A 19,216-nucleotide genomic window follows, 5' to 3' on the forward strand; every position below is an offset into this window, starting at 1 on the left:
CATAGCAGAGATTGCTATCATGAAAACTTTTCAACATGAGCATCCCCTTGACTTTCTTGACAGACTAAACGAAAAGCGAACCAGGGTAGTTACTCGCTACAAATTAGACGGTGTATCCGGTGACTTACTCAAAAACCTTCTTGAACAACTTGACATGACACTTGTAAGGACACTTATTCACGATGTTCATCCAACACTCGGAGCTCATCTCCAAGTCTACAAGCTTAAGAACTTGGACGAAGCCCGTGACACTCTTCGTAGTGATTGCAGTATTGTGTTAAATCAATTGAAACTTACGGAATCTGTGTCTGATAGTGCAGTTATCAATCCTCAGTTTCGGCAGCGTAACTTCTTTCAACCGCGTTCAGTGTTTCCCCAATTCAGGCAGTATTCACCTCGCAGTTTTCATCAACAGCCCTTCAAGCAAAATTTTGCTCCTTTTAACCAACATAGGTTTCAACACAACCAATTCCAACAACCTCCACAAATCCAATCTCAACAGCCTCAACAGAGTCTAGTACCATTTAACGCAAGATTTCAGCAGTCTCAATTTCAAAATGTCCAACCAAAATCCTTCAACAGTAACTTTCGTAATTTCCAAGGCGGTGCACACAATGTTCGACAGTCTCCAAATTGGAATTCTCAAAATACTGTCTCAATGCGTACTGTTTCAACCAATCGTAGTAACAACTCTGCACGGAACAATTCGTTCCATGATGTTCATTATCTGGAAGGAAATTGCATTGACGAATCTAACGTAAATATCACTCCACTTGATGAAACTAATTTCGTTCAATCTATGCAAACTCAAATTGATTCTCTCACTTCCGCTGTGAATGAATTGGCAGAACGTTTTTTAGGATTAGGCCCAGCTCCTTCGGGGGACCCGCCAATCAGTTCGAGTTGAAGATTATCTACAAATCCCTCCCATACTTTGTCGATGATTCTAATCTAAAATGGCTTGTTGACACTGGATCAGTGAAGAACTATATAAATCCCGCTATTGTACCACCTGATGTGACTAGATTTAAGGAAGAATTTATCGTGAAGACACCTGCTGGTGAAAGAAATGGAGATGAGTATATTTTTATGAACTCGTCACAAGTGTTTCCAATGTGTGCTAGAATTAAGATGTATTTATTTAAATGTTCAATACAGCTCGATAAAACTGAATTTTTCAAACGAGAATTGTTGTACCTAGGACATGTAATCTCAGAAGAAGGAATTCAACCAAATCCCGCCAAATTGAAAGCAATCAAGGACTTCCCGATTCCCAAAACTTAGAAACAAATAAAACAATTTTTAGGATTAACTGGTTACTACAGGAAAATGATAAAGAACTATGCAAAAATCGCTAAGCCTCTGACTCAAGCTTTGAAAAAAGATGTCAAGGTTGACATTTCCAATAAGGAGTACGTTAATGCATTCGAAAAACTGAAAACAATGCTCCAAAACAGTCCAATATTGCAATTACCCGATTTTTCTAAACAATTCATAGTTACTACTGGCGCTAGCAATTTTGCTATTGGAGGAGTACTTTCACAGATTTTCAATGGTAAAGATGTTCGATAGTTGGCAGGACTGCCTGTCGTGGATGATCATGATCTTTATGGCTCTGTGATTTTTCGGTTAATTATTCTGTTTTACACGTTAATTTCAGTTAGTTTTTGTGCTGTTGTGATCTATATGTTGTATTATCACTCTACCCACCTGGACATATGTGTGGTTCGTAAGTAAGGTCGATTCATTCGTTATACCATATCCGCATCTTCTTGCACTTGGTTCAACATGATTAAGTTATTTGTTGTCTTGCACTGCTGAACTTGATCTCACCAGCCGGTGGCTGTATTGTCGTCTGCTACTACACTGTTTTGCGCTCCAACTACAGTTCTGTGATTCCTTATCAGTTGCCTGTGGCAATACTATTTTTGAGATAAGCGTGCTTCATCAATCGTCTTTCTTCTCTTATCTGCTATCTTCTTCGGTATAAACCCATACTTTTTCACATCGATTGTATTATTATTATCCAATTTTTCCTTCTCCAATCTATCTTTCTCTTCCTCAGTCCTTCTCAATTTCAGGAGCTTCCAAATTTTCCGACTGCTTTGACTGCTCTCTTAGCATTCTTTTTCCTGTCAATTTCCTTACCAATTAAAATAGTTTTTTATATGATTCGCATTTGAACAGCATGTGTAAGAGAACAAAAAAGTACCCTTGTGGTAAATGTAACAAAAATGTAAATAAGTGCAATAAAGCTGTACTTTGCAGGGGAAACTGTTCGCAGTGGTTCCACTTAGTAAAATGCACTGGTCTCTCTAAGGATGAGTACGAGTTAATAAAAAATGGTGAAATGATATGGTCTTGTGTCGAGTGTAGTGTACAGGCATCGGATAAGATTTACGATAAGACCTCAATCTCAGTTTCATCTAATGCTGATGGTGAACAAAATGAGGGGGATCTAAATGTAGAATTGAATAGCCTTCTCATAGAGGAAATTGAGAACCAGAAAGCTATCTTAGGAATGCTTAAAGAAGACTTAGAACAGGCTAGGAAGGAAATTGTAAATTTAAAAAAAAATATTTTGGAGAGAGATGAAGAAATAGTTGACCTCAAGCGTAATACTCCGGTTTTCCAGTTAGAACCTACTAACAGGAGAAATAAATTAAGAAATAGTCTGCCTAGCAATTTCAACGTCAAGCTACGTAACTTTTACCAGCCTCTTCAAGTAAATGAGGAGGATATAGATGCAAATATTGCTGCAATGGCTGAAGAGATTGCTACCTCAAAACGCAAACGACCTCACAATAAAAAAATGCACCAGAATTAGTAAAAAACAATCTCCCTAAAAATATGCTCAATGAAACAAAGAAGATACTGTTGGTATCTGATAGTCATGGAAGGAATTTAACGTGGCATTTGAATGGTAGGTTGAAACACTCCTATGAATGTATTGGTTTTGTAAGTCCTGGCGCTAGGACTGAACAGATTTTATGCCATGATAATATATCTGGTGAAATTGCAGATAATGATATTCTAATTATATTGTGCGGCGCTAACGATGTTGCAAGAAACGAGGCAGGAAAGGCACTAACGGGAATCGAGGAGACGATTAATCGATTTCAAAAAAATAAAATTGTCTTAGTGGATGTTCCAAACAGACACGACCTTGTTGAGTGGTCTTGTGTGAACAGGGAAGTAGCGCGGACGAACTGTTTACTCAAAGCTATTGGCGGGAGGTATGAGAATGTGATACTTGTAGAGGCAAGTCGGGCAGAAAGATTCCACCACACTCGACACGGCATGCACCTCAACCGTTGGGGCAAGGGCTGGCTGGCTGGAAGGATTTCTGCGGTTATTGAGGACGGTGACTATGCGATTGTTGACTCTCCTGTTTCTCTGGCCGATGACGGCTCACCTTCGCGGGGGGCTGCTTCTGAAGGCTGCGTGGCCTCTCCACCCCGGTCACCAATTGGGCGGCTCGGCGACATGCAGTCTCCCGAGGTCGAGTCCCAGTCTATCGCTGCATCTCCTGCGGCAAATTTGGGAAACGACTGCCGCTCGGTGGAAACTACTCAACCTTAGCTACAAGTGTCTCACAGGATGGATCCGGAAGAATATCAATTTTACATCAGAATGTTCAGCACTTGCCATCCCGTTTAGACTTGCTAAGAATTAATTTAGAGGAGCTAAAACCTGACATACTGGCAATATCTGAGCACAAGATGTCAGAAGCTGAAACTGCACTGTTAAATATACCCGACTATACTATAAGCTCGAAATTCTCTAGGAGTAATAATATGGAAGGCGGGGTCATGATTTTAGTAAGTAATAAAATCTATTCAAGTTGCAGGCCCGTTGAACTGCCGGCAATAAAGTCTATAACGATGGAAAAAGAATTTGAGTGTTGTGTAACCAAATTTTCTATTAATAGTTTCTCTTTTGTTATGGCCTGTTTGTACAGAACACCCCAACATTGTTACTTAGATTCTTTTTTAGAAAAACTTGAAATATTGCTTGAAATTCTGTGCAGGAAATACAAAAATGTTGTACTAGCTGGTGACATAAATATTAATGTACTAGAAAAGAATAATGTTTACCTTAAGTTCAGAAATATTCTAAAAATGTATAATATGTCATTTAAGGTCGATTTTCCAACTAGAATAACTACAACCTCTGAAACTGCCATTGATAATTTTATTACAAATATTTGTGATGAGAACTTGAAAGTGTCAGGCATTATAACCCATATATCAGATCATGATGCTCAGCTATTTGAAATTCTTAATGTTAGTAACTTTCACAAAAAACCAATAAGAGGTCTTAGCAGGAGATTTGACGACTGTAATTCCAATATATTTTTCAAAGATTTAGAGAGCGTCAATTGGATGGATGTTTATCAATCTTCAGTAAGTGATAAGTATAATGCATTTATTTCAATTTTTTCATATTATTTCAACATTAATTTTCCAAAGCTATTTATGAATGAGAAGGAAACAAATAAGGATAAATATTCGAGCAGCGAGGTCATTAGGAAAAAGAGAGACTTATTAGAGCTTGAAAGAATATTTAGAAATACAAAGAGTGATGATTTAAAAGATCAAATTAAAACTAGAAAGAGAGATTTGAGACAGGAAATAGCAATAAATAAACAAAAAGTCTTTGACAATAAAGTCGCCAATGCAAGAAATAAAAATAGAGTTATCTGGAAGATTGTTAACGATAATGTTGGTAAAAACAAAAATAAAAACTCAAATTTAAGTGTTATAGATAATGGAATTCATGTAACAAACCCTCTTACTATTAGTAATATATTTAATGATTTCTTTGTTACAGCAGTAGATAAGTTTGTCATACCAAATATTCCTGATAGATGTGAACCTGTTGAAACCCCGATTTATCCAAACTGTCAATCCACACTGAGATTCAGATTCAAAACTATTTCAGAATATGAGTTAGTAAAAATAATAATGTCATTTGAAAATAAACTTTCTTCAGGGCCAGATGACATCCCAATTACAATAGTTAAAAAAGTCTTGCCGGCAATAATTAAACCCCTGACTCATATAATAAATTCCTCCTTGATATCGGGCCATTTTCCAAACATTTTAAAGGTAGCCAGGGTTTTTCCAATATTTAAGAAGGGTGATGTCAGAGAACCTGCTTGTTATAGGCCAGTATCTATTTTATCAGTATTTTCTAAAATTATTGAACGTGTGGTGTACATGCAGCTAATAGAATATTTAGAAACAAATAACATTTTGGACAAAGAACAGCATGGTTTTCGCTCTAAAAAGTCCACGATAACGGCTGGAGTCGATTTCATTAACTCTATCGTAAATGCAATCGACAAAGGGGAGAAAATTGTTGGCATATTCTTGGATATGACTCGTGCTTTTGACAGTGTGAGGCATAATGTTTTGATAGATACGTTGAAAACTCTAGGTGTAAATGGAATAGAACAGACATGGTTTGAATCGTACCTGAAGGATAGACAACAATTTGTTGAGATAGAGCATATTGAAGAGACGCATGCGCTGCAATATAAAATCAGATACCGCTCTGACCTGAGGAGTCTGAAATATGGTGTCCCTCAAGGCTCAATATTGGGTCCTTTATTGTTCCTGTGCTACATCAAAGGGTTGCCTAGGGTGGTCCAGGGGAAAGCTGCTGTTTGTCTCTATGCTGATGATGCAAACATCATCTTCTCGGGTGAATCCATTGAAGAGATTGAAGCAGCATCCGCTGTTGGCTTGTATTCCATTAATAAATTTCTAATTCAGACTGATCACAAACCTCTCCAGTGGCTTCATAGTAGAACCAAATTCCAAATTGATAAGATGGAAACTTCTGTTAGAAGAATTCGATTTTGACATTACCTACATAAAAGGGAAAACCAACTTTGTAGCGGATGCTTTGTCCCGTCCTTATGACGTCACTATGATGGAAAATGAAGAGGATGGTTTTCGAGGTTTCGAGGATGGTTTTCGAGGTTTTGCGAATAGTTTTCAAGGTTTGGAAAATACTAGTGATGACCCCAACGAATTTGATGATACTAACACTGACGTACCCTCGATAGATAGTTTTTTTCAATGAATAGGTACATTAGGCGAGCGGAATGATAATACTGGTAATAATAACTTAGTAACTAATGCTAATCAAGGAAACTTTGTAAATAATAATGCTTATGATGACAATGATCGTGAGATTATCGTGATTAATGATAATAATGATGATGACGAACAAGAAGCCGAGAACGATAATCGCAGCTTAGCAAAGATACACTCGCAGGAAAGCTCGAATGAACAGGTAGTTATAGCCGATGATGATAAGTTGCTTAATATTGAGCATAACCAACTTATTCTTGAAAGAAGTGACCAAGCCCCTCAATTGAGAACAATTTTTGGTAAAAGACGATTGACCATTTATTTTAGAAACGCTAATGATTATGATGACATGAAAAATAAATGTATTGAGTTTTTGAAACCAAAAACGGTACATAGAGTTTTCTGTTCGCGAGAAGGTGTTTTGTATGATGAGTACGAGCAAATTTTCAACAATTTTAAAAATGTGTTATTAGAAACATTTGATTCCATAAAACTGAAAAGGTATAAGACAATGAATTTAGATATAGTGGATACTGATGAACAAAAACATATAATTTCAAATCACCATGAAGGAAAGACATACCACAGAGGTATCAATGAAACGTATAATCAGATAAAGAGAAGATATTACTGGCCATCAATGCTAAGAGACAAATTGAATGTTTCCAATACGATAAAATAAAGTTTTTGACAATGATTGATTGTTTTTCCAAACGATTATCGGTCCATCCCCTAAAAAGTTTGAACCAAATCGAGATATTCAAGAACGCCTGAATGATTATTTTTCATCTTTTCCCCTACCCAAAATTATACAAATGGACAACGGCCGTGAGTTTGACAATGCAGGTTTACGCGACTTTCTGAGATTGTACGGTGTTGAAGCATACTATGTCACTCCTGGACACCCAGACTCTCAGGGCTTAATTGAAAGAACTTATTCTACGCTTATCGAAATCTTAAATGCAATTCAATTGGAAAATAAAAATACAACAGAAACAAACATGAAACTAGCAGTTATAGCATTTAATAATACGCTCAACTCAACTCTGAAAATGACTCCCATGGAAATAACTTATGGCATGTCAAACAATCCTTTTGTTAACGGTGTTATGGAAAGATTGGTGACAGAACAACAGTCTCGCCAATATTTAGAACGAATGAATTTAGTTCACAAGTTGATAAAGAATAAAATTGAATCCGAAAAACAAACACGCACTGAGCAACTGAATGTCAATCGTGAAAAGGATGTAGAAATTGAAAAAGCACCTTACATTAAAACGACTTTTAACAAAAAAAAAAATAAACCGAAATTCTTCAAAGTAAACTACAGTAAAGACGATCAACTAGCTACAAACCCTCGAGCAATTCAGAAACGCCCATTTAAAGTACACCCCAATAGAATGAAACGGCTTCAAAAACCGGTGAAGGGTAAGAAAAAGGATTTATTTGTTACAGGACGTGATGGTACTGCCCCTAATTCTCCTGTTGCTGGCCCCAGAAACGTCTTATAAGATGGTAGATTTGAGCAGAGCATCTGGTATTGCTCCAATCAAGATACAGAATTCTCATATCATTAATGAAACTTTTACCTATGTTCATAATATTAATACTAGTTATTTACGTTTAGAATTAAGTAATATTGAAACATTTGTTGATTTTCTCGCTAAAAGGAATAATATTGATAAGAGTCGCTTAAGTATGATGAAATTGAATTTGAAATACACTAAGAATAAATTGAATGAGATTCAATCAGTTAATTATAGACAGAAAAGAGGTCTTTTTAATGGTTTAGGATCCGCGATTTCGTGGATCACTGGGCACATGGATGCTGATGATAAGGAAAGATATGACAAAATTTTGCAGACAGTCCAATCTAATGAATATCATCTTCGTAACAATGTAGACAAGCAATTTGCTGTAAATCAGAAATTAATTAACGAAAGTAATCAGAGCGAATAATCTAAAAATCAGCAATTACTTAATTCTTTGTTCAATTGATCCAACCGAATGGAAATGAATCCAGCAATCCTCTTTGTTATTCGACTCGCTCCTGCTTCTGAATAATAAAATATCTGACATTGTAACTAGTCTCGAATTTTGTAAATTGAAAATACTCCATTCTTCTATTATTTCTCATGATGATATTTTTCTCTTACAAAAAAAACTCAAATGTCAGCTTTATTTCAAATAAAATTAGTGTGTTATGGAAACTAAGCAAAAAGTACATTGTGGAATATTTAAAGACTATATTTCATATTTTGTGGACGTACCGCTATTGTCAACTGTTTATGAAACGTTTTTCTATTGTCTTATCCTGTCATTGTCGGTAACGAAATTTTAACAACTATTGCGCATCCTTCTTTTGTTCTTCGAAATGACAAATTATTTTCTGGAAATTGTGAACTCATTTATGATGATTATTATTGTAGTGCAGTAAGCGAACTTAATGATATATGTATTGAGCAATTATTAAATGATAGGAATCTAGACGGATGTAGTAAGGTAGTTTTGAAAGACGGAGATTCTTTCATAAAATATGTAGAAATAGTTGATAGTTTTATATTTTTTAATTTTAGTACATGTATGGTTCTGAATACTGATGTGAACAAGAATAATACTCTTTTACTTAATAAGAAAACGCAATTGTTGATATTAATAGCTCAGAAACACTGATTGGTTACTACAAACCAAATATATTTTGGGAAAACGAAATTGTACTTCCAACTGAATTTGTAGAAAACAAACGACTATCCAACTTCAACTTTGATCAAGTACATACTGCTAATATAAATTTTCAAAAACTTGATGTTCTAGATGAGTTACCTCTGACCGATAATCGAAACCTATGTATTATTATATTGCTTATTTTTACTGTAATTTTATTGATTGTTATAATATTTCTCAAACGGCTGTTTATCTGGCACAAACTTTTTAGCTTAATCTGAAGTTGAAAATGATACTGTGCAGCGTGAACCAGAACAAATATGCCCCAGACTACCATGTACTTAGTTTATAATACTTTAAATATAATATATTTTTTTATTTCTTTGAAGCTGAGGGCAGCTTCACTCTTAGGGGGGAGGAGTTACATTTGGTAACCCCCTTTATAATGCTGATGTAGCTGTGCATTGTTATTTACTAGCCATTAGTTTAGTTGCTTTTTCGAGTCAATCTGTTGCCAGAGCTCGTAGAGCGTACATCGCTCATAACCATGTATTAATATATTGAAATAAATATTTCTTTTTAAAAAAAGCCGGTTGGTTATCCAAGTTCCTTAACTTTAGATAAAATATTGTGATGATGGTGGTAATCAATATGCATTGGGAAGATAAGCTGGAACTGGAAAGTGAGCAAGGTGGGTAGATGTGTGAGGGATTGGTTGCTAGTTTTTTCTCTTTCTTTTAATTTTTTCCAACTTCTGTAGTAAAAAAACCAGCGATTCTATTCTATTCTTCTTCATATATTGATAAATAAAGTGGAATTCATTCATATTTGCAGATGTAGAGTATATTGTACTTTCAGCAAGTAGTATTTATTATTCCGAATTCACAAATTTTGTAATATATCCAATCATTATTGTATAATTTATTATTAGCTTACTATTTTTCATTTCGTTATCTTTTTGCTAGTAATTGTAAATGGGTGTCATTCGTAAGTACGATCCATCTCAATCCACCATCTCAATAGTACGAGTGCGAGTATTTCAACTTTTCGTTATTTGAGCTTATTATCCAAAATTATCAACACATTTCAAATAATTTTATCATATAACAATTTAAAAGACAAAGCCTAAACTCCCCAATCTTTCATTTTACCTTTAAACCCTAATTCTAAAACTTTTCCGACCCAATCCAATTTCTCACAGACTCTAAGATTAGTAGAAAAACTAGATTAGATATAAAAAACTGGACCTACAGTAGCTTTTTCATCCATATCGACGTATGAAGCTCAAGGTTTCTTCTCAAACTATAGAATGCAATGCCATTTAAATCGCTCACAAAATTTGCTAATTTTTCACTCTTTTTCCTATTTTTCTCTCGCATTCTTCCCCTTTTCGTTCTTCTTCGCCCTTCATTCCACTACCAGCCCATGGAAAACCATAGTTGTCTAGGTAGTTTTCCTCCTTCTTCCTATTCAACACACCACCATGAAGCCTGTTTATTGTATTATTATTACTACAAATTTGTATTCTGTTTTCTTCTGTATATTTTCTGTTGAATTGAATAAAATTATTGATTGATTGATAATTCAACATAACCTTTCAAGTTCTGTTCATACACTAGACAAATTGAAACTCGCACATGTGACGCACTCCCTTGTAAATATTGTGGATAGGATAACATTTGAATTTGAAATGAGCTTAATGTACAGAGTGTCTTATAAGTCACTCACTATTTTTATACAACTATAATTTCTTTGTTTATGAACCAATTTTGTTAGAACTACATTTTTTAGATAGAGGCACTTTGAGGTTGTGTTTAAGACCAATTTTTATTTGTTTCAGTTTAAAAGTGCCCCCTCTCTTGACTGTGGAAAAACGAACCGAAATAGCAGCTCGATATGAGTTGTGGGGATCTGTGGTGCGAGTATAAAGGTTGTGGAGATCACTGGATGCAAAAACACTGAGATCTTTCTTAAGAATCGTTGCAACAGAGTAATGTGAAAGACCACTTTCAAGAGATCCTTGACGCAGTGATTTCTTAGGGATCCTCATGAACATTTCACGAACTCTGTCAACATTCTCTGCTGTCTTTGACGTTGATGGTCTTCCTGATCGTCTTGTATCTGCGACAATCCCTGTTGTTAGTTATTTGGAATGGAATTTTTCAACAGTTTTTGCATCCAGTTTTGCATGGAAACCTCATTCCATGCCCCAAACCTCCAAAACCTCATGCCTTCCAAACCTCGTTCAGCCCTCCACCATCTTTGTACTCGCACCACAGATCCTCAGATCTCATAACGAGCTGCTATTTCGGCTCGTTCTTCCACAGTCAAGAGAAGGTGCATTTTGAAACTGAAACGAATGAAAATTAGTGTTAAACACAACCTCAAGGAGTGCTCTATCTAAAAAATGTAGTTCTAACAAAATTGGTTAATAAATAAAGAAATTATAGCTGTATAAGAATAGGGAGTGACTTATAAGACACTCTGTAGTATAATACTAATGATTGACTGACCGATTGTGCCCGGTAATGTAAGGCCTTTGTCCGTCGAACTCGTTCTCGTCGAGCTCGAGGAACTCGGACAGCGAAGGCCTCGGCCGCTTGGGGTGGCAGACGAGCATGTTGGAGACGCAGGTGCGTCGCACGGGGCCGCCACGCGAGAACGCCATGCCCGGCGGCTGCGAGACCAGGTCTTGCGGCGCGCCGCAGTACGAGCCGTCATAGTGCTCGTTGATCGCCACGTCGATGCGCGCGCCTTGCGGCATCGGCTGTCTCACACAAACACAAACAGTCACTCACCATTTACAACACATTAAAAACATCTATTCAAATGAATTCTTTGTAAATTAGTGTTTGATACAGATTTATAATGTTATAGAAAATATAAATCGTAGATTAGTGTTTGATAAAGATTGATAATGATATTGAAAATATCAATGGTATTCTGTGTAGATTAGTGTTTCCTACAGATTGATAATGGTATAGAAAATATCAATGGTATTCTCTGTATATTAGAGTTACAAATTGACGATAGAAATTGATAATGGTATAGCGCCAGAAACTGGTCTTCTCGAAATCATTTCGAGGACTTCAAGACTTGAGGGCGTTCCAACACATAAATGATGATTTGGTCAAGAACAAGGTGGATTAACAAAAATTAAATAGTGGATTGGAAGCATCCTCAATCAATGATAGGTTTGTAAGCTACAGGTCTGTCCGATGTGAGAGAAAACACTCGTAAACAAATTTTCTGTGAAGTTGTGTTTACTAGAGAGTTATAATAGTGTAACACCCAATTCTAGTTTTCGATATCTTAATAGGTAAGTAGAGGTGACGAAATGAATTATTTGTTCATGGCTGAATATATGATGAAGAAATCATCAATGAATGACTGGTAACTGATCTGTCCAATATGAAAGGATAATTCTAAATAGAAAAATCTAAAGAAGTGATTGATTATTATTTAAACCAGTTCATCAATTATTGTTCAAATCTTCAATTTTTTATGGTAATCGTACTATTTCAGGAAGAACTTTCAATGTCATCTTTGCTTTGAAAAAATGATTATAAAAATATCCTACTGACTTCCTTTCAGCCAAATCATTTCACAGGTTGATTTATCTTCAAGTAACCGTCCTTCTTGGAAGCTTTAAACTCATATTAACAATAACTGAAACATACAGATCTTTAAAGAGATAAAGAACTGATTCGAACTTGAAACTGGTAAATAATATACGTGTTTTTCAGACTAGGAAGCTATTCACGGCGTTGAAAATCTCATTTCTATCTTGTAAGAACCAGCTTATTAATGTCACTATTAATATCTCGCTTATTAATATCTCTCTTAGTGAGATAGTTAGCTTATTAATGTATCTAACTTAGTGAGATAGTTAGCTTATTAATGTATCTTACTTGGTGAGATACAGTAATAAGGTGGCTTTGGAATATTTGGAACTTCATTTTTTTTACGAAAATAATATTTAGGACATTGGCTTTGAAAAGTTCGTAGAGGTGCATTATTTAGAGAAGCAACTCACAACATATGTGAAGGTGAACCTGGAATGACAGAGTTTGAGGTGTTTGAGAAGCGGGTAGAGCGAGTGGCAGTCGAGCAGACACCAGGGACAGTGCAGGTCCTCGCAGGCCTCCGTCTGCTGCCGGCTGTTGTTGTTGTATAGGAACTGATACACAATCTGCAGCTTGCTGCCACTGCCACTGCCACTGCCACTGTTGGCCACTGCCATCTCCTCCGTCTTCTTCTGTTTACCTGTTCAACAAATTCAACCACTATTAATCAACTATCCAAAATTCCACATAAGTCTTCATCATATAAAAAATATAATTATTGTTAATAAAGCAAGTTCTTGTAAAACCCAAACGCAAACCTCAAAAACGAAACTAACCTCAAAATTTATTATTCATTTTATTCTACTAAATTTGGCTTCCATTGCAACTAGAATTAGAATATCAATAGTAGCCTATGTAGTTCGAGACTTCCAGTATATTTATTTTCAGTTTTAGTTATTGGTAAGTTAGTTCCAAATCGTGTACGAGTTCTTATAATAACTGATTTTGTTAGTTATTAGTTTTATTTCCAGTATATTAGTTACAATATTTTAGTTTCAATAGTATATCAATTCTACGATTCGAAACCTACTGTCGATATTTTAATAAGTTTAAACCTTATATCATAGAGAGAAGATAGCATAAGCTATGCTATCTTTTCTCCATGCGTATACCCTCTGAGCTGCCACATTTTACTAAAAAGAAACTAACCAATTAAATCCACGTTCAAATAATTTCAACAAGTGAAAAGTGTAATGTATTTCCCCTTTTCTCTTCTAGAAAACTTTTATAATTGTCTTCGTTGATTGAAAATAATAAAAAGCGTTTGTATAATATAATTATTGGAACAGTAATAGAACATGTAAATGAGAACAAGAATCGTAATCGTAATCGGAATCAAAATATTATTATAATTTTTATTTTACTTTACTAGGCAACATAAGTCTAACCTCCTAATTTGAGATTTCTAATAGAAGACATAATCTTCATAAAATGTTACTCATGGGGGGGCTTTTCTTAAGCATGCTTTTAAATACATACTTTACTACATGCATTGCACTTTTTACTCTGTCTATTGATACAACAGTATCTTAACATATTACCTGAGAAGTAATTTTATTACTTTACTTAAGACACATTATAATAAAATATTGTATAGTCACTGTCAACATAAAAATCACAATTCTTAGGCGGGATGCACACCAGAGAAACGCGTTTCGTGAAAAAAGTTTCAGGAAACGTGAAACGAAAGTTGCTCGCAATCGACTGATAGGATTAAGCAGGGAACGTTTCTTTTGTATGCATGCGTGAGTGAAACGGATTGCATGAAACAAGTTTCATGAAAGAGGGCTTCACGAAATGCGTTTCTCCGGTGTTCATCCCGCCTTATAGTTTGAGTAAAATAAGTTGAGACTTGACACTCCATCCGAAGAAATTACAGGGTTGCCAAATCGTGTAAAATTGCAACTTTCTCGAATTTCCAATTCAACGTCAGAATTGGATGTAGAATATCATCTCTGATATCCTAGTAGTACTAAAAAAGCTTCAGGGTTGAAGGATTAAGAGGGCATTTAACTTTTATGATGAAATTGGAAACATCGCGAAGATTTGTTTTTCTTTTGAATATCACTTCTCTCAGAATCATGGGGCGTCGTAATGCGTAATAATTTTATACCAAATTAACGGGGAGAAAAGTGATATGCTTCCTAATTATGTTTCAAATGAATCTCACAATAGCGTCATGCCTAGTTCACACTTGGCCCAGTCGCTGGACCAACCTGCAATTTAACCAGTCCTCATTGAAGGCCAGCGTTGACAAACCACCCATCCACACATTGGCGCTGGCCGACATTCGGCCAATATGTAGGTGCGGCATTACAAATGTGTAAGCATAATGTTGAGGAAGTAGGTACTAACCAGGTCTGTTGTTCTCCTTGTTGCATGCGTCATCGTTGGCATTGGCTGCGTTCTGGGTGCTGCGTTGGTGCGCCGGCAGTGCCGGTCGGTCGACGATGTTTCCGGCCGGCTCCCGCGCCCACTGCAGCCGGAACTTGAGCTTCGGTCCTGTCGCAAACTTTTCAAACGAAGCCAGGTGATCACCTTGATCCTACACACCACAAATGCCCCACCATTACTACACCTACTACACTACACCACATCCACTTCAAACTTGTCAGCATTACTTGAATGCCAACCATGCAATCTATGTTATTCACAAATTATACGTTATGTATTCTTCATGAATAACATCAATGCATCACTGACAGTTTCAAGTGAATATCGCTTTACACATTCACTACCAACATTCTCAAATGAGCACTACTCGCTACGTAACAGATTTACATGAAGCTTAAATAATAAGAAAATGTCACAGCTATCTACACAGGCAACCTGAATACCGGGGGATTCAAAAAGTCTTTATAACTTGGAAAATGCATATAAGTCTTATTAAACAAGGAACAGAGCTGGTTTTGGTGTTGTTTTAAAGGAAAACACTACAAGTTTTGACTCGCGTAGTCCGCTATTGCCTGGTCGCGCCGCACAAGCGCTAGCGGCAGTTATGTCAAAGATGGCGGCTACCTTCACTGGACCCGAGCGTGCTAGCTGTGCGTTTTGGTTTGAAAAACGGCATAGTGTTCCTTGATATGTTCCAAAAAATGTTTGATACCACAATTCGATGAGGATTCCCGAGATATTCGCTCTTGAAGGTGTGTAATTGTTAAAATAACAGGTTTTTAACTTTTTGGCCCTTTCAGGGCTTATAACTCTCAACAATGCATTGTATAAATCAATGCTTATCGTAGGTTTGTAGAGCATTTAATTATCTTTGAAATGATGCATTATTTGACTATTCCAAGTTTTCGTTTGTAAATGTTCGAGGAATGCAAAAATTTTCCTGACAAAGGCTCGGTTGCACAAAAGCCGGTTAAATTTTAATCCTGAACAATTTCACGTGAACAAAATCAGAGAAGACCATTTCAAAAAGATGGTTTCACTGGAATTAATCGCGATTAAAAATAACCCGGCTTTTTTCAACCGGCACTAAGTACCTGATTGAATGATTACAAAAGTTCAACAGCTGAGTCATAATTTTGACACAGTCCCACACACATGAACTCGCTCACTCACTTCCATCATCAACAGACGACGAAATAATTATTATCAGCTGTTTTTCCAAGGATGAATAATAATTATCCTTTTAATGTCCTTTAGCGAGTTTTCCCAGGGATGAGACCTAGTGCAATCGAATTTTTATATTATAAACCTACTATGTTCTGGATTTCATGAGAATCGTTAGAGCCGTTTTCGAGATCTGGTAAAATACAAACATATAAACATCTAAACATATAAACAGAAATTGCTCGTTTAATTATTGTATAGGATTATCAAGGTATGAGGAATCATGGATGCAGTACGGTAGTAATTTAATTGGTTAAAAGTCAACACTGTAATAATTAATAACTGAAACTCTGGGATAACTCGCTGAAGGACATTAAAAGGATAAATACGTCCTTGGAAAAACAGCTGAAAATTTCGTCGTCTGTCGATACCGTAATGGGAATGAGTGAACGAGTGCATGATGTGTGGGATCATTCAGCTGTTCTCACGAAAAGAAAAATTCAACAAGGAAAACTTATTTTTGTTTATTTCTCTTTTTATTAGAAAACATGTTTACTTCAGAAAGTCCAAAATAGTAACTAGATTCTGTTAGTATAGAATGGTTTATAGTATATTAACAAATAATGTAGCAAACATAGTATATATTCTTAATCGAATTCATAGTATATCTAATTGTAATTGATGATGTGCTTGTTTTTTTATCACTAGGAACTGGCAGGCTTTGAGTAGGGCTGACAACACTCTGTACCTTTACCACTCGGTTATCACTGACTGCTCTAGACTATAGTGAGGTCCACGTTATAATGACAGTATTTGATCAACTTTGGTTTTGCTTTCCTTGTCTATCTTCCGACAAAGCCGGTGGTACTATCCTTTTCTAGGTCCACAACGATACCAATTATGTTTTTGACGGTATAGAAATATAATTAATCAATGTAGAGAATCGGCATCGCTATTCTTCTATCTTCATCCACTGCCATTATAACGTGGACCTCACTATAGGCAAGCGATCCCTCTATATATATATATATATATATATATATAATATATATATATATATATATATATATATATACCCTAACGTTTTCATTCCACAACAATGCAGAAAACCGATTCCGCCCCGCGGTTAGTATGTGTATGGCCACTCACATATTAAACGTAACAGAGTGAACGTCAGTGACGTCATCAAAAGTGACGTATTGCTCTCACTAGAAGCCGACATTACGTTCCCCGACTGAAGGAGCGAAATCAAAAGTCCCCACGCCTACCCACTGTGCTAAGGGGGTGGGGGTGGTTTAAAGGTACCATTTTTTGGTTTCTCGCATAAAACTCCAACACTATGTATCCTAAGGACTTGACTGGCATATAACAAATTAAAGCTTACATAATTTCCTACAATAGGCTATTCATTCTACACCTTTTTTGATATCTCCTCTACTTTTCGAGATATCCGCTGTTGAAGGTGTGACATTTTTGAGAAAAAAAAACACGTTTACCACCATTTTTTTATATTTTTGCTCTTATAACTTTTTAAAAATCGATGAGAAAAATCCAGGCTGATTATGAGCTTATAGAGCATTATATTCTCTTCAATCTGATTTATAATTTCACACTTTTTACTTTCCTTGCCCTATTACCATAGGTAAGGAGAGTATTGCTTTCCGAAAAAAATTAAGGTACTCCAATTTCTATACGTTTCAAGGTCCCCTGAGTTTGGGTATTGGTGTGTGTGTGTGTGTGTGTGTGTGTGTGTGTGTGTGTGTGTGTGTGTGTGTGTGTGTGTGTGTCCTTACACTAGAAGGATTTACTCAAGTTCTATTCAAGATGGTGGCTAAAATGGCAAAAATGTTGTCAAAAACAGGGTTTTTTGCGATTTTCTCAAAAACGGCTCCAACGATTTTGATCAAATTTATACCTAAAATAGTCATTGATAAGATCTATCAACTGCCACAAGTCCCATATTTGTAAAAAGTCCAGGAGCACCGCCCCATCTATGCAAAGTTTGATTTTAGATTCCCAATTATCAGGCTTCATATACAATTTAAACAAAACATTCCATATGGAATAGATTGAGCATGAAAATCTCTACAATTAATGTTCAGTAACATTTTCACCTGAAATTGAAAATAAGCTTGAAATTCGAGAAAATGTGATTATTCAATTGCAAACTGTTGGCAACTGTTGATTCTATTAAATCATTCACTATGAAGAGATAGCAGACCTCGTGTGTCTCCAGCGTTATTGTCCTGCCACCAGCTGGCTCAGATCTTTGAATAGAAGACTTGAGATGCGCGTGAACACTAGCGTCAGGTGATCAATTTTCATAACGGCAAGGAAAGTTTTGTGAGTGCGCCACACCAGATTTTTTGAGGTGTGGAAAAATTTTTATTTTGATGAGTGATAGTAGCTTAAACTAGATTTTGATTTGGACTGTAGTATAAATTTGAAAAGATACAGTTTTGGGCAAAAGCCTGTTGAGCCTCCTAATATAATTTTTCGCCACACTGCACAGAAAGCAGCTGTTTTCCAGTCCCTACGTAGATCTGAAAGACCTTGTTTGCAGACGACGTCAGAAAAGGGTTTCTTTTCCGGGCTAGGCCAGAAAGTTGTCTCTTTCCAGCCGCTCATGGAAGTAGTTAATAAGTCATCCGCTAGATCGGGCGAGTGGCCACTTTCATCATCAGCTGAAGTAGCCATGATTTCAGTTCCAGTTTCGAATCAAACTAATTCGCTTCGCAACCAGTTTTATTCAATTATTTATTGTTGATTAGTGCATTCCGAATTTTCAAAAATGCTTGAAGATGACTGTGGTATTCCAAGTGAAATTTTAAAAGAATCTGAAATCCTGACTGCAAATCTTCTACCACTAAAATCAAGAGATAGGTACGATAGCTTAACGAGTATTCTTTATTTTGTATTCTTTATTTATTTTGTCAGCAATACCTGTAGTGTGGCGAAAAATATCGTTCGCACCACGGGCAAAAATGTTTTTCCAGCTCTCAATCTTTTCTAGTCCTCGGCCTACGGCCTCGGACTTGAAAACCGATTTCGAGCTGGAAAAATCTCATTTTCTGCTCTAGGTGCGAAATATACTATTACGACTGAGAAAATGAATAAATAAATATAAATATAAACTATAAATTCATTCTTTCGTTACAAATTTTCTATGCTTTTACACTCCAGAGCAAAGCTCGGTCCCCCGATGTTAACTATTATTTCATACTACTGTATTTCATAATATAGGATGGGTGAAATGTCCGAGAA

The 19,216-nt window shown here is 36.1% G+C and overlaps 1 protein-coding gene across 1 annotated transcript in view; it reads right to left on the minus strand.

The window, feature by feature from the left end:
- The window catches only part of LOC111048397 (polycomb protein suz12-B), a 106,068-nt gene that overhangs the window by 46,234 nt on the left and 40,618 nt on the right, over window positions 1-19,216 (minus strand). Inside the window, exons 7-9 of the mRNA XM_039429507.1 lie at window positions 14,750-14,939; window positions 12,805-13,034; window positions 11,282-11,535 (exon numbers count right to left, since the gene is read on the minus strand). Of these exons, the coding sequence (XP_039285441.1) occupies window positions 11,282-11,535; window positions 12,805-13,034; window positions 14,750-14,939 (674 nt within the window). The remainder of the gene's footprint in view (window positions 1-11,281; window positions 11,536-12,804; window positions 13,035-14,749; window positions 14,940-19,216) is intronic.

The sequence above is a fragment of the Nilaparvata lugens genome, chromosome 5 (assembly GCF_014356525.2).
Source record: "Nilaparvata lugens isolate BPH chromosome 5, ASM1435652v1, whole genome shotgun sequence".
NCBI classification, from domain to species: domain Eukaryota; kingdom Metazoa; phylum Arthropoda; class Insecta; order Hemiptera; family Delphacidae; genus Nilaparvata; species Nilaparvata lugens.